We start from the raw sequence: 15994 nt of genomic DNA on the forward strand, positions 1-15994 counted from the left end.
TGCGGACCTGGCCTCCAGCTTCAGAAGAACCTATCTGCTATGTTTGGACCAGCTGAAAATAGGTTCTATATGAAGGTCTTTGAAACAATTTGACTCTGCTGAATGACAAAAATCTCATTCTGGGACAATACAGTAGGAATATGCATTGCAACAACCTGGCTACGGGGTCCTGGTTCTGTAATTCTTACTTTTTGCCGGGTCCCTGGACCTGTCTGGAGTGATTTTGAAATTTTTCCTCCCCAGTTTTATAAATCATATACAGCAGCAGTAGTTTTGGGTCTCTCAGCCCTTTTTCTACTGGTCAGGGGCAGTGCCAACTAGGCTTTTTGAACAGGTGACAGCTGAGGCTTTACACAGGTCGCAACTCATTCAAAATCAGTACTTACTCAAGAGGGCAGTGGCTGATGATGTCATGTAAGGAGGGGTCCTCCTGGGCATAGCCACCTCAGACACAGCAGCGTGAGGGGGAGGCAATGGAAGACAGTGTGACATGGGCTGACACCACTGCTGTGCAGGACAAGATGACACATGGGAGGATGGGGAGGGAGCCTGGCCAGAGGAGCTGGGGGGGCTGGCGATGGTGGGCAGCGGGGAGCAGGGTGCAGCTCCTAGGTGTGGAAAGAAGGACCCATCCACATTTTTCACCTGGGTTCCAGGGGGCCCTAAAGCAATTTGTTCTTCAGCATGGCCATTCAGGGGTACATTTGCTGAGGTCTCCCACCCTACTTTATCTGTGGGTGCCTTGACCCTGTCAGGCGGGACAGGAATCACGGGCAGGATGGTGGGACCACGTGGCAGCAGGACGTCACCCCTCTGCAGAGATGGTGCATTTGTGGCAGAGGGAGAAGAAGACTGAGGAGAGCAGGAAAGAGAAGAGCCCCTGAGAAGCTGGTGAGAGAGGAAGGGAAAGTGGGAAGGATGGAGAGGCGGTGGAGACAGCGAGGTTTGCCTGATGCCTGGCATGACAGTCCTGCCATTTGGGCAGGGTGGAGGGGAGGAACCTGGGGATGTTGGCAGCTCAGAGGCTGAGTGCCTGTGCAGGAACTGCGGGGGCTCTCTGGCTCTCTGCTGGGCTAGGAAAGGGGACTGACTAGCGGGCTCAGGGACAGCAGGTGCTGAAGAGACAGCACTGGCCTGAGGTAGTGGGGGGAGCACAACACCAGAGGCAGGAGCACCACAGTTACTAGAGGCAGGAGGAGGAGACTGGGGATGAGAGGGGGGAGAACATATGCTTGGTTGAAGGGTGGAAACTAAAAGAACAGAAAAGACAAAAGAATAAGGTGGGTACGCAGGAAAGAATGAAACCAAGGCAAAGTGGAACGGAGGAAAAGGAACCGTGAAGTAAATGCAAACAGAAACTCAAACAAAGCAAAGAGGAGATGGTGCAGGCACCAGCTTGGGGATTTCCAGCCCTCAGCAGAATTGGAGGGGTGTGCAGAGCAGAACCCTGGCAGCACGGGATGGGCTGCATGCTCTGGTGCCAGTGAGGCTTCTCCAAACCCCACGTGAATCTGAGTCAGGATCACGAGCATCACCTTTGCACCAGGGACAGGTGCAAGGGACATGCTGAACACAGAGGTGGCCACCTTGTAGGCAGAGAGGGAACAGCCAGCAGCCCCTAGGAGCCACGTCCTATTCCTTGTAGATGCCAAGGCAGGATTTTGGCTAAATTCCCTATACAGAACAGCACACTAACCTCTGCTGAAACAAGAGTCAAACTCTTTCTGCCACCAAAGGCATGTGTGTGTGTTTGAGCTAGTTTCTAGTCAAAAGGTTTAACAGCTGAGGAAAAATATTTCACTTATGTAGCCAGATTAACTGAGAAAACTTTCCCAAAACCAAAGCCCAAACACAAGATGGCCATCTCAGCTTGCTTGCTCTGCCTCCTTTCAAAGAGACAAAGCCATACTTTGCAGCAATAAACTATTCCTGTCATCTCTTCTCTGTTTAGTGCAATTTAATATGCTATAGAAGATTTCTGTAAACTCATTAAATATCTATATTTTTCCATTAAGTTCACAGAAGACTTCATGATCACAAACTCCTCAGTGAAGAGCATCCAGAGCTGTATCTTCCTCTGTGCTGTAGTTTGATTTGCGCTGCAGAGCAATGGCGAGTGCCTGAGCACATCCAGCACATCAATCCCTTCGTGCTGACACCCCCTGGAAACACAGAGTCACTCTTGTGGTGGCTGTGCTACTTGCTCTCCTTGGGGGGTGTGGAGGAAGCATAGCCAGGCCCCCTTGGTACACCTAAGATGCCCCTCAGCTGTACAAGTTTTGACAAGTGCAAAACCTGCCTAGCTCCACCTGCATGCCTCAGACCTAAGACCCTGCAAAACAACACAACCATGCCCAAATGCATGTACGTCTCTAGCTGAAAATCTAATCTTTAAAATGTAACTGTAACTATAACCACTTTCAGCAATCTAGCTTCTGTACAGCACCCCACAAACCCCAACAACAGCAAGAAGAGACAGTCAGGGAGAGCAGAGCGTATCTGCTTGATTTGATACGTGCCTGTGGTAGAGGTTCTTCTTTCCAGAGATTCCTGGCGCTGTTGCTGTTGCTCCATCACTTGTCTAAAACAGCAATGAAAAAACCCTTGGTCATTAGGTATTCCTTATCATTTTGAGTAAAAGCTTTATACCCTGAAAGGCACTGTGTGTCTGGGGAGAGAGCTGATCCCGTGAGATGGAGGTAGGTCTGATTTCACTTGCCCTGGCCGCAGCAGTGCCAGATCCCACATTGGGAAGCTGAACCAGGACATAGCCCTGCATGCACCGGACACTGCAGGAGTTGGTTGATCCATTTAAGATAACTCCTCAGTGGCTCTGCACAAGGACTAGGCAGTGCCCAATGCCCAGGAGAGCACAGCAAACATGCATGCTGTTAACCTGAAGTGTACGAACATTGCAAGGAAAGAGTAAGTGGCATCCCACATAAAATCACAGAATCACGCATTAGATAAGGTTGGAAGGGAGTACTGGAGGCCATCTAGCCGAACCTCCCTGCTCAAGAAGGATTCCCTGGAGGACACAATCCCCAGGATTCTGTCCAGACAGCTTTTGAATATCTCCAGGGAAGGAAATATTCAAAATTATGCAGTCCAGAATCTTTTATGAATCAGGAGCCCAAAGCACTTGTAGAATACTAGCATATTAGAATGAAAACATAGCAAAGCTTCATCTGTGTTTTGGTGCTGACTGTACGAAGCCTCTGTTGCACATCCAAGCCCATTTTGGCACAGCTGACAGCCCAGCACAGTTGTCCCTGTGGCACCAGCTGCACCAGCACCGCAGTGCTCCCTCTGCAAACCCGACCACAGCTCTGCACTGCTGCTCTTCCAGCACCTTCCCCCCAGGAGCTGCCAGCTCCTGAGTGCCCAGGCCTGGTGTCCAGCAGGGAGAGGCTCGGGACAGTTCTGCAGGGACAGCTCTGCAGGGATGTGCAGTTCCAAGGGCCCATCAGCAGAGTCTGCTCTTGCACGCTGGACTGCTCCTGCAGGAAGGGATGTCGCTGACCCCTGCCACAAACCCACCCTCACTTGGCTCCTCCTAAAAAAACTGAACGCTAAAAACCAGACTAATTGCCAGGCATCTTGGCAAGTGCATGGATTTGGAATAAAGATTTCAACAATATTAAAACACAGCTCTGAATTTACTGTGTGGAAGCATTTGGTAATAAAGTTTATTACTATTTTCCTCCACAGTTTCTAGGTCAAATTTGCCTTAATTAGTTTAATTTATCTTTAGATCAGTCTTCACTGTGCAGTTTTATCTTTTCTCAACAGTTTTACTTCATGGTCTGTACAGTAAAGGAAGCTCAACTCTAAGCAACATTTCTATTTTGATTCCTTGCACAGTATTTTAAGACACCTCCCTGTTACATCTTTACTTGTACTTTCCAGAGTCTGCAACGTTGAGCAATTCTATCTTATTTATATACCAACAGAAGCTTTTAAAGTAAAAAATAGTCCATAAAGTTATATTATGTGGAAAATAAAGAATATTTTAATTTGCAAAACAAATGTTCTGTGTTTCATATGTAGTTCAATATATGGTTAAAGAAAATACATGATTTTGCTATGGAGGGACCAATCCTAAAATGGTTTTATGTTCAGGACATGCAATTTCTAGAAAACTGCAGATTTCTGAGAAAATTATCATATGTGCAAAGGTGAATCACTTTTGAGAAAGTCTTAGTTGGTTAATTCAACTGGTGTCATTTAAGCTATGACACTTTAAAGCAAATAAATAGAAATATTTACTTCAATACATACCCTAACTCTTTCTTGATTGTTATGGATGCAACAGTATCAACTGCACTGCTTAAATTTCAATTGTTAACATATGTACTAAGAATTTCCTGAGCATACTGTCCCCTACCTTAGCTTGGCATTTATTAGCAAAATTTGATGGTGAAGAACAACTTGATACATACATTTTCCTGATTAAACCTGGGGAAAATTCTAGGTTTACCTAAAGAACCAACCTGGAAAATTCCAGTCTGACAGAACAGGAAAGAAATATGGGTAAAACACACCCACATCATTAGAGCTGCTGCAGAACAGATTGAGGTACAGGGTACAAAAATCCAAAACAGGGGTTAGCCATTGCTACTTGAGGTCACTGGGTTTCATACCAGCCCTTTCTGCCCTTGGTCAGAAGCAGTTTATATGTGCCAAATGCACCCTCCCACACATGCTAAAAGGAGAAGTTCTTAAACTCTTAGGAAGTCAAATTTATTCCAGTCGAACTAAATAAAGCCTGGCTGGGATTGGCACAAGGCTACTTAAGGAGAAAAGTACAAGAGAGGACCAATTACACTCTGACTTAAAAAGATATTCTTTAAACATTTGTGTAAAGATTTCTAAAAAACCTTTAGAACACACAAATTTGCAGGGTAGATACCATAACTTAATTTCCTTCCTGCTTATGTTAAAAAAAAAAACCTAGGCTTTAAATTAGGTCTTCTCTATGCTTAAAGAATGCATCAGCATAATTAAAGCTGAAAGTCCTCTAGTGCAGATGCAGTAATATCTGACTTCATCTACTGGAATATCTTATTCCACTCCAGTGGAGCAAAAGAAGCTTTCCTAGGGCCATGTGCCCTGTAGCAGTCAAATAATACCTACCCAAAGGGCTTTTATTGTCTCTAAACAAAAAGGAATAAATAAAATATTTTTATTCTAACATGGTTAAGCTGCTCATGTCTTAAAGGTACAGAATAGACATCCAAACTGGAGGCCTGAATTACATATGCAGAATGAGTGACTTCCACTGGTTAAGGAAGAGCTGGATCAGGTTTTTCAGGAAGGCAGTGAGAGAGGCAATATCTCCTGCCTCACTGTGAGCAGTGGCTCTCTGACCTTTGTGATATCTCTGCTATCCTAACGTAAATCTCAGGTGAAATGTCATCACTGCTGACCCAGTCATGGGTAAATCCCTACCAAATCTCAGGTCCTTCACAGCTATTCATAAAGGTGCAGGAAACTAGTTTCCCTACACTTTCCTTACAGATTTTGGAGGCAGGAAGACTCCTGAGTACCTACCAAGCAAAGAGTTTACCTAGAGTGTGAATTTTGGCTCACTTCACTCTTTAACAGTCATTACAGAATCATTAACAATAATCAGAAAACATTCAGAACCAGCTCAAAATATGTACAAGTAAAAAGAGCAGTGCTTACTGGTGAACAAGGACTGCATGTTCATCCAAGTCACAAACTAGAACTCTGCCACAGCTGATTAACTCACCTTCTCTGTGCTTCCATCTCATCTGGAGATGGACCATTCTGGATCTGGCGCTGGGCAGCTGGACCTACAAAAAAATGAAAAGTTGCTATTAAGAAAGAAAGCAAATATGTCTGACTTTGAAAAAAACAATGCCACTCAGGTTGTTTCTCCACCTTACTGTGACAGATAAACCTCAGGCATTATTGTCTTCTCTTTGCTTTATTATTATTTTTAGCTCTTTTTTTTTTTCCCTATTAGACAAATCATTGACTCCTGTACATTTTTAGTCCCACTGGGAGAATCCAGGGGTTAAATGTGGGACCAGATTTGTCCAGAAACTTGGCACCATGGTTGCTGTAGATAACATATTAATCCCTTGGTGGATGTGAAGGCCTGCAGTGTTGCAAAAGTTGTCCTGTAGAAGGACAGCCCACTGCACTGGGATGCATTTTTACCTTTGGCATGGTTCAGCTCCATCCTTCAGGTATTATTCTGTGCTTGCACAGAAATTCAACTGCCTCTGAGTCTGGGAGCACACATTGTGCTAACTTGTGCTGCTCTGATGCTGAGCTGGCATCAAAAGCTGCCTGATGGAAGGCGCAAAGAGATGCAAAATTAAACAAGACTTTTACAAAGGCGACTTTTCTTTTTACAATGCTGTGGTCTTCTGTTTCTGGGGGATTCACATCAAGAGAAGCTTTCACTGGCATCCACCAACAAAAGCTGACTGTGAATGTGACCATTTAAGTCACATCTCCTCTCTTTATTGATCATTTAATCTCTGTTCTCAGACATTTAATCAAGGACACTGACACTATATGCCATTTTCAGAAGGAAACAATTATTCTGAAAATAAAAATAACTATTGGTAACATAAGTGGTCTTGCATTTATTACAAGGATTTTTGTATTCATTTGAGGAGGTGGAGTTCAACTGTGATTAAACAGATAAGACTTCTATTAAATCCAACAGAAATTTTCCTGATAAACTGGGAAGGAGGTCAGTTATGTGCAAGAAATTATTATGCCTACCTTATTTTTTTCATTTTCAACTGTAAAACTTATTTTAAAAGTTATCCAACAAGAGCAAATCAGAATTAAATACTTACAAACCTAAATATGTCACTCTCAAATTGTTAAGCATATTTATCTCTACATTCTTTATGTATTACTGCCAGGCTGAATGTTTTCTGAAAACCAATTAAGAAAGTATGAAAACAGGCAAGATGGCAGAAATGCATCGTAGTCAGAAATTCCAGAGTACTGACTGATCCTGAGGAAATCATGCATATTTTTGAAATCTGTTTAAGGACTAACACTTGAAGTAGGGGTACACGGAACTTTCTGAAAACCAGGCCTGTGTATTCTAATTTTGGGTCTCCCAAAAATGAAGCCAGTGAAAACCACTAAGCCAAAAGCTCTGACATTTAAAAATATCCTATGATTGGGCATGAAGTGAAGACAGTTCACTTTAATGACTCATGACTGACAGCTCAGTGCTGTTTATCATAGGTCTTTGGCAAGGTTTTGTAGACAGAAATGCCACGTTTTGTAAAGATCGCACGAAATAATGAACGTGGGGAAGCGGTGATTGTTTTGGGAAGCAAGCCTCAGGGAAAAACGCAGCAAATATTTGGGAACCAGCCAGCAGGCGGCTCACGCCAAAGAGGCTTAAGGTGTAGCGAGGACCGCAGAAACACGCGTGAGGAAAGCCAGGGACAGCTCTTAGCCTGCTCAGCCCCGGCTCACGGACACGGAAGGCGGGGATTAACTTCATGCTCGATCCTGTACATGTATGCTCTGCTGTGCACGTACAGAAGACAGCTGTGAGGCGGAGGGGGTTTCAATTCAACTGGATTTCTAGGCTTAATTCCCCTCCACATTTTTAGGTATTTCTCAGACAGAAGCAGACATGAACAGGGAGTGCTCTTGGTGATGCCACGCTCATTTGAAGATGCTTCTCTAGTTGCCCTGTGAGCTGCCTCTGACCCTGCCAGCCTTTGGGATCAGCCTCACAGAGAAGAGCAGTTCTCAGCACAATGACCAGGAGGAACAGTTTTGTTGACCCGTTTGCAGCTCCACAGCTGCTGTGAGCCACATTTTTAGCAACTAATTAACGCAGGAGATACTCTGCGAATGTCTGTGGTTCCTCGCTTCGTTGCTTTGCAATAATTAACCACGCTTTTATAAAAGCATCTTGTGATTCAGCTGAAGGCAGATTTTGGGAGCACACAGATGTTTTCCGTGTTTATTTTTTTCTCCTCCTACTCAACCACCCCAGCAGCCGCTCTGCCCTTCCCCAGCTGTCCCTACAGACAGCAAGGGAGAACTCCTGGCACAGGGCACTGCTTTGTGCTGGGTGTGGAGCTTTCCATGTGCTGGTGGCTGCTCCTGCACCGCGGAGATGTCCACGTCTGGAACCAGCCAAAACCCAGGAACAAAGCTGTCCCTGAAGGAAAAACCATGCTCCGGCTTCCACTCGCGCCAGGAAGGCACGAACTAACGGGAACAATGCCATCCTTTCTCTCCTGCTGGACAAGCTCCAAGCAATGTTTCTTTTCCCTCTTTTACTCTGGCTACAAGTGCAAGCAACACTGACTGCATACCCTTAGAAAAGTATCAAAACCGTTTATTTCTCCGAGCAACCAGTATTTTGTGCTTCTTCAATACAGCAGGCCCAATCTACTAACACACATTCATCATACAGAATGGAAGCAGCCCCTGCTTGGTGTTTTTGCAGCTCCTAAAGCCTCCATGGTGCTTATGGACCAGTGTGGTGACAGTGGTGGGCTAAGGAAAGGGTCCAGAGCCAGAGCTGAATTAGAAATACATATGGACTTTCAGTTAATGATACTGAAAATTTCTGGTTTGCATATGAGAAAAACATGATGATTTCATGCAAAAAATATAAAACTCTCAAACCACAAACAAACAAACACACACACCAAACCCCCAGCAGATTATGGGAGGAAAAGAGGCGTCAGAGAGACAGACAGCTCTCCCTCATTGTTTGATGATTCCAGCACATGCTTGGATTGTGGGGGACTCTGGTTCAGCCATCAGGTCTGATGTGTCGTTTTTTGTATTCTGACAATGTGACATAAACTCCTGCTTATCCTGACAAGAACAGAAGAAGTCTTTCCAGATTACAAGTTTCTGCAATGCTTTTCCTTCCAACAGCAATATCTTTCAAATAAATCGGCATTTTCTGCCGTAACCCCCCAACATATCAGCTGCTGAAAGCATTTCTGACTGATGCTGATCCCATCGCCCCTGTTCAGGTACAGCCTGGGCCGGCGTGCAGACCCACGCTGGGACTCAGCTGGGCAGGCTATTTGGCTGGGTTCACCATAACCCCTTCCCTTTCCCCGGGCACCTGGGGCTCTTTGCTCCCGACGGTGCTGCTGCCCCACTGCCAGCAGGCCAGCCCCACACCGAGGTGTGACATGCCTGGCTGCTGTGACATCCCTGGCTGCTGTGACATCCCTGGCTGCTGTCCCCGCTTCAGCCAGAGCGGGAAGCGCCCTGTGGCCCCATCCGCCGCCACTTCCCCATTCACAGCCCGCCTGTAATTTCAGCTCTCTTGCCGCTGTTGGGCAATGAGGCGGCGGCTGCTGCAGAGCCTCCCTCTGTCAGCACCTCCACCCCTGAGGACCTCAGCCTGCTCTCCTGGTGGGGACTGCACGGGCTGGAGATGTCCTGGCACAGCCACACTAGAGTGGGAACAACAGCGCTGGGTGAGCAGCTGTGCTGGTGACACTCCCGTACACTCATTAGTAGAGACAATTATCCTGGACAAGCACTCATCTGATTAGCCTAGATAAAGCCCGCAGATAAAGCAGGGTGCCTACGCTGGGCCCAAGTGAGTACAGCCAGAGCGGGATGACACGGCAGGTCGGGCTGACCTAACTTCCATGGCGAGTTGAAGGACTGAGAAGAGGGATCACTGCTCACTGCAGCTGGGCAGAGCCGCGGGCTCCTCCAGCGTGCTGCCACACTGCCACCATGGCACTCCTGTGACGGCGGGTTGGGACTCCACATGCCCTGCTCCTGCCCCGTTTGGTTTGATGCGCAGCAGCGCCGGGCAGAGAGAGGGAGCACAGTGTCACAGAGCCTGCTCTCAGGCAGTGTGCCTCACTCCTATTAAACATCAACTCCAAGAGTTTCAGAGACTCTTACTCACAGGCTGGGTGCCTCAGCAGCGTTTTAACAGAGTACATTAAATACCTTCTATAACATCGTTTACACACGGACCAAACTTCTCCTCTGAGAACTGCAAAGAACTTTACCAGCCTTAATTAAGCTTCACCAATGCTGTGAGGCAGAAGTGACTTGATTACACCCAGGCCGTGCCTGCACAAATAAAATTTGGTTGCATCAATTTACCTACAGGTGAGATTTGCTACTGACACAGTCAAAACTATGTAAAAGGTCACCTAAGGTATTCTTACTCTGATGCAGACCAAATTTGGTTTGACCTGAGGCAAGTAGAGTGCAGGGAAAGGAGCATTTCCAGCTCTGTGCCAGAAAACCTCCTCTACCTCCCTTCCTTGTTCCTTGGTGACTAACAGTGCTGTAAGTCTGTGGCAGAGCAAAGTAAAACACATCCTCTTAAAACCATCCCCAGCAATGCTTTACATAACCTGAGTTTACCTTATACCACACTGGACAAGGAACAGTGTCTATCAGGTACCAACTCTCAGCTGAATTCTAGAAGTTCCTGTCTTAGAAGCTATTAAAAGCACCATTCCCAAGATTGCAAGTGCTTTGCTTTTGCCTTTTACCTCGAGATCACTTTAATCTAACATGCAACAGGCCCCGCTTGAAGTGAAACAAGGGTGTAAGCACAGAGAGGTCTGTGTCTGTTCATTTGAACTAAAAACTGATTTAACATTCACTGCTGAAACTTTCTGATGCAGGTAAGATTTAAGGACAGTGACAGCTGGAAAAACAAGCCTTGTATGTAACATGGGAATGCCCTACCCTTGCATTAGCTCCTATCTCTTCAAGGACTTATGTACAGGTGTGTATGCTGTGCACAGTCCTTTTCTTCCTGTTTTTTTTTTTTTTTTAATAGGAAAAATCAACAGATGAAATTGCAAGGGTCCCCACATGCAGAACTACACAGCTGTGCACGTGCACTGAGCAGGATGGAAAACATGAAATCCAGAGGGAAGTTACCAAACAAAAAGGCTGTGCAAAGATCCAGTGCTGGAAGATGATTAAAAATAAACCATCTTCAATTCACCAGAAGTGCTACTGAGCACACTAACATGAAACCAGTGCCTTTGTCTCAAATGCTAAAGCTGGTAATTCCATTATTTTGCATAAAATATGATGGCACTTGATTGATCCTGACCGTTCATTCATCATGGCACTGGCACAGCATTTGGGAATTTTTCATGCTTGTGTCTTAGTTGAGCCGGTGGAGAAAAATGTACTTTTTTCCTCCTGTATTATGTAATACAGATGAGACAGTGCTAAAGCAGCTCCTGCTGCAAGCAACTCCACTCTGACAGCAGGGGTCACAATAAATATGTAAAGGACACAGGTTGGCTGCATTTATCTCGGCACCACTGCCTCAGCTCAGCAGCACAGCTTGGGTTACCTCTCAGATAAGAAACAACACAACCAGCTTTAAACAAGATTTAAAATACACGTAGGTGACAGTGCAACCTTTCACAGTGAGATGGCTCCACGGCCGTTTGGGTCAGCATCTCCCCCAAATGCAGCCTGGAGTGGTGGGAATGCATCCCCATAGTTAGGGCAAGCAACAGGGATGGGAGCCCATGTGTTCTTATATGGGACTCCCTATCTGGTGACTGATCAAAATAAAATATAAGAACTGTGTAAGAACTGGAAATTATTTTCCTCCCAGCAGCTCAGCGCTAACAGGAAGACCAAAACACACACTGATCTATAATAGCACGAGTTTTTTGGGGTGGGGGAAGGCGAGCAAGGAAAGCTGCAGTTCTGCCTGGACATGGGAAGTGGCTGAACCTCGGTTCCCCACTTCCCAAGGAAGTTCTTTGAGCACCTGACCTTGAGGATGGCAGCCCAAGGGAAGGTGATGGCTACACATCCAACTGGATCAGGCCCCAGTGCCGCGGAGCCTGGCGCGTGTGCCCGGACCTGTGCAGCGCTGGCTCTCCAAGAAACAGAGAGAAATTCTGGCAAGACGAATGCAGGAAACCTCTGTGCAGGACAGAAGAAGATGGAACTCGAGCGTCCCAGGGGGGTTCTGTTTACTGTGCTGAGCTCTGAGCAGAAGAGAACTAATTCGGTGGTGGCTCGGTTATGCGATGATGGAATCGAGGTGGGTTAGGCAGCCACCTGCCAGGCAGCTCCAGGGGGGGACTGCCAGCACCTCCCTCCTTGGCAGGGCTGCTGCAGGGGCTCTGATGCATTTAGAGAAGCAGCCTTGTTTCCACAGGCAGTTTCATGATAAGTAGGCATCCAACTTAGTTGATGACCAATTGTTTTTGTTAGGGGAGCTGCCTCTGGCTCTGAGAAAAATGTTATGTGCATAGAAAAATATAGGAAGAGTAATTTAACTTTTTTATCATTACAAAAAGGGGAAAAAAAAAAAAGAAAGGACATAATTGAATTTCTAAGGGTGTACTTTCAATATTGGTGGCTTGATAAGCACGCTCAGGGAAGATGATGGGAGATGTCATCAATCAGTGCCAGAAGTAAAAAAGTAATCTATAAAATTCAGGACCATGAGATTATCTTAAAAAAATAAAAGAAAGTAAATTAACCCCACAATTATTTGTAGCAAGTAAACAAGCCCCCAAGCACTTCTGTTCCCTCCTTTTCTTGATTGTTTTTCAGAATGTGCATCAAGCCTATTTTCCTGAACATCCAGGATTGAAACTTTTCAATAAAGGTGAAGATTATCTCATAATCCTGTGCCTCCAGGCAGTACTGGAGCTTTAAGGAAAACACCAAATATCATCAGAATGTCATTAAAATCAAGAGCATGGGCCATCCTGAGAAGCTGGCACCCCCCCACCACTGCATGGGCATTCAGGCAGTGGATGCTCCAAAGAAGCTGAGAGCGGAAATCAAAACACACCGTCCAAAGATACGGCTTATATTGCAAAGATATTTTTCTGAATTTGGTTTTAGTGAGGACATGAATTGTTTCACTCCAGTATCAGTTTGCCAGGTGCTGTCCCAGCAAAGACAGGGACACTGCAATGCTGGCCTCGTGCTCTGCAGTCGGAGTGTTGCTGAGCTCAGAAAGCACTTTCCCTTGGATGTCTCAAGCCCCACACATCTGTTCTGTGAAATATAAGCTGTCTGCTTTTAGCTAAGTGTGACTCTGTGTGCTTCTGCACCCAAGTAACTGCATATACCTGTTTATACCCACATCACACTTACATTTCTCTATATCAAACAAAAAGCAGGGATTTGATCCCTTTTTTTTTGACAAATAGAATTATTGAAAATTTCTGAAGTCACAGGGAAAAGAACCCAGCCACTAGCAGGGACAGCAGTTCAATCAGCTGATATTTACACACATCGCTGGTCAAAAATAATCACTGATTTTGCTTAACTATAGGATTTATGACACATTAGATCACAAATGTGTATATATGTATACACACACACACACACCCACTGTAGCCTGGTGCAGCACCCAAGGCACCAAGAGCAGCATGGTCTATTCCTGGCCTATCTCCACATACAACCTTGCAAGGCAAGGCTCTGTATTTTCAAGTGTCTCTGTCTTGTTTCCCTAGTGTTAGGAGAATAAATCCCTCAGGGCAGTCTTTTCCAGCATGTGGAGAACAGCAGGGCCCATACATGCATTGAAGCACCATGCACACATAGAAAACGCCATATTATAAACACACAGTTTGCATCTAGTTAAGGGTTAAGATCCAGACAAGATCCATTTTACTGAGATTTAACTCCCACCACTGCTCTAAGTCAACTATGATGGGTACCTGTACCTGGGTGAGAGTATTGGACAGAAGAGGACTTTTTTACAAAACATAACTAAATGGAGATATATTTCGGGATTTATGAAAAAAACCCAACCCAACAAACCACATGAAAAAATATCATCAGTAATAGGTAGGATTACTTGATAATTAAGTTGCAGTTTTAAATAAATGCAACAGATAAACAAAATATTCAAATACAGCACCTGATCCCATTCACACTTACACCCAAAGCCAGGCTGTCTACTTAAGGGAAGCAGAAGTCCCACTAACTAGGAAGGCCCAGAATAAACCCACTCATCTCTGCAAATCCTCATTTCCAGAAGAGCTAAGAGGAATTGACATCACAGGTAGGGTATTATGGAGAAAAAAAATAGGCGAATATCCCATTAATTATAGCAGGTATGAAATGCTGCCCTTTTTCATATCTGTTTTTTTAAAACCATTATCTATTCCATGAGTACAGATGCTATTCACTAGCAAGTAAAAACAGAAACAATCCAAGACATTGATTCACAAGTCCCACATTCTTGCTGTGATGACTTCTCCTGATTTAACAGCCCTGACTAATGCCCGCATCTCCTCAACGTAATGGCTCAATTCTCACAAATATTATCTCAGCCTCCTACTGCTTGCCTGCCTGAATTAAAAGCAAATTAAAGACAAACGATCCATCAGTGAGCTACAACTGTAAGTGGCTTCCCAGCACAACAGGATGGTGGCTCAGACCATCTCCACGCACAAACGAGCATCCCTTCCCCCTTCCCGGAAGGGCTCAGCAGGAGCACAGCATGCAAGGGACAGGACGTGCAAGGTGGCGGGGAGGTTTCCATCACCTACACGACATTCGGCACAGGATGATGCAGTCACAGTGGCAGAGGCAGAAGCAGTGCCAAATCCATTCCCTGCTGACCATAGTATGGCCGCAGCCTCCCGAGCGCACTCCCCGGGCACCCTCCGCATGCCCGGCACTCCCCGCCCGCCACGGACCGGGTTTCACCAGGTGTAATTGATCCCCTGCTGCAGCAGCACAGTGGGCCCGGCCACTTAAATATTTAATTGGACCCTTTTCCTCACCTGTCACAACACTTTGGGGTGTCTGAAGCCAGACTTCATTGTCTGGACTTTCACGTAATGCTGTGAAGGAAAGAAATTGCATTTGCCGCCTCCTGCCCCAATCAGAAATCCCTGTGTTCACCTACATGCAAGCAATTACAGTAAAAGCAAAGTATGAAAAAACAGAAAGTTCAGTTGTCTCGGGGGAAAAATGGCTGCTATTGAACGTGCAGGATCAAGTTCACTGGTAGCTTCTGAAGTCAAAGGGGTTCAGTGATAAATGTTGAGCACAAGTCTTAAAATGTAAGTGTGAACAAGACGGTTTCAGAGATATATACATATGGCTAAAGATCCCCATCTACTATTAAATTTTCTCTTCAGCGTCCCATCATACCTGATCTCCTCTGATCCCAACACTTCACCCTTTTTACTTCGCCTGCTAATCACTTTCCTCTTCTATATTTAAGTGTGGCAGATCTTCCAGAGGAAATCCAGTTGAAGTTAATGGAGAGTTTGTATGAGGAGGTTAAACAGAATATTTATTCACTCTCTACCTCTGCCTTATCACCTTTGATCCATTTCTTTCCTTTCTCCTTGCCTTTACATTATTCTGTCTGCTGGGGACTTCACACAGCCTAATGCTCTACTCCTCAAGCAAATTCATAGCTGGTTTAGGGGATATGTCTCCATAGCCTCAGTGACACTACTCTGATGTAGATCAATTGGTATTTTGACCCACTGAACTCAGCAGCTAAGTCTTTTATCTAATATCTGACTTTCAGCATATGCTGAATAAAAGTTCTAGGTTTTCATAAGTTACCTGTGGTTACACCAGGTGAAACCCAGATGGAACAAGTTCACAATTAGCAATGTATCAGAGCCACTCCTATCCTTCTCAGGCAACACTTACTCATCATAACTGAGTAGTTGCTCACTCTCTGTACCTGCCTCCCACAACATTCTCAGAAAGACTGATATGTAGATACTCTAATAGCAAAGCTGCTTATCATATGTTTTCTAATGTTTGCTGCTATGAATTATTTATGTCCCATTTTAAGTCTACAATATCCATACCTCTCAGGTATTCCCCACTATCAGATGGAGCACAACAAGCATTAACCAATCAATATCTGAGACAGCAAAAACTCTGTTAATAGCAAACTATCTTTTTCACTATGGCACACAGATGGTGTAAACTCTACCTGTATACGCTCATTGTTTTCTGCTTGCTGGCTTATAAAGCCATTAGAGGC

At 45.2% G+C, this 15994-nt stretch overlaps 2 protein-coding genes across 8 annotated transcripts in view; one reads left to right on the forward strand and one right to left on the reverse strand.

The window, feature by feature from the left end:
* SETD3 (SET domain containing 3, actin N3(tau)-histidine methyltransferase) overlaps window positions 1-15994 on the forward strand; it is a 611377-nt gene that overhangs the window by 49387 nt on the left and 545996 nt on the right. The window lies entirely within an intron of this gene.
* The window catches only part of EVL (Enah/Vasp-like), a 140498-nt gene that overhangs the window by 13470 nt on the left and 111034 nt on the right, over window positions 1-15994 (reverse strand). For all 7 annotated transcript variants that reach the window (XM_068192445.1, XM_068192446.1, XM_068192449.1 and 4 more), the window contains exons 4-5: window positions 5756-5819; window positions 2520-2581 (exon numbers count right to left, since the gene is read on the reverse strand). In XM_068192445.1, the coding sequence (XP_068048546.1) occupies window positions 2520-2581; window positions 5756-5819 (126 nt within the window). The remainder of the gene's footprint in view (window positions 1-2519; window positions 2582-5755; window positions 5820-15994) is intronic.

This window comes from Anomalospiza imberbis, chromosome 6 (genome assembly GCF_031753505.1).
Source record: "Anomalospiza imberbis isolate Cuckoo-Finch-1a 21T00152 chromosome 6, ASM3175350v1, whole genome shotgun sequence".
NCBI lineage: Eukaryota > Metazoa > Chordata > Aves > Passeriformes > Viduidae > Anomalospiza > Anomalospiza imberbis.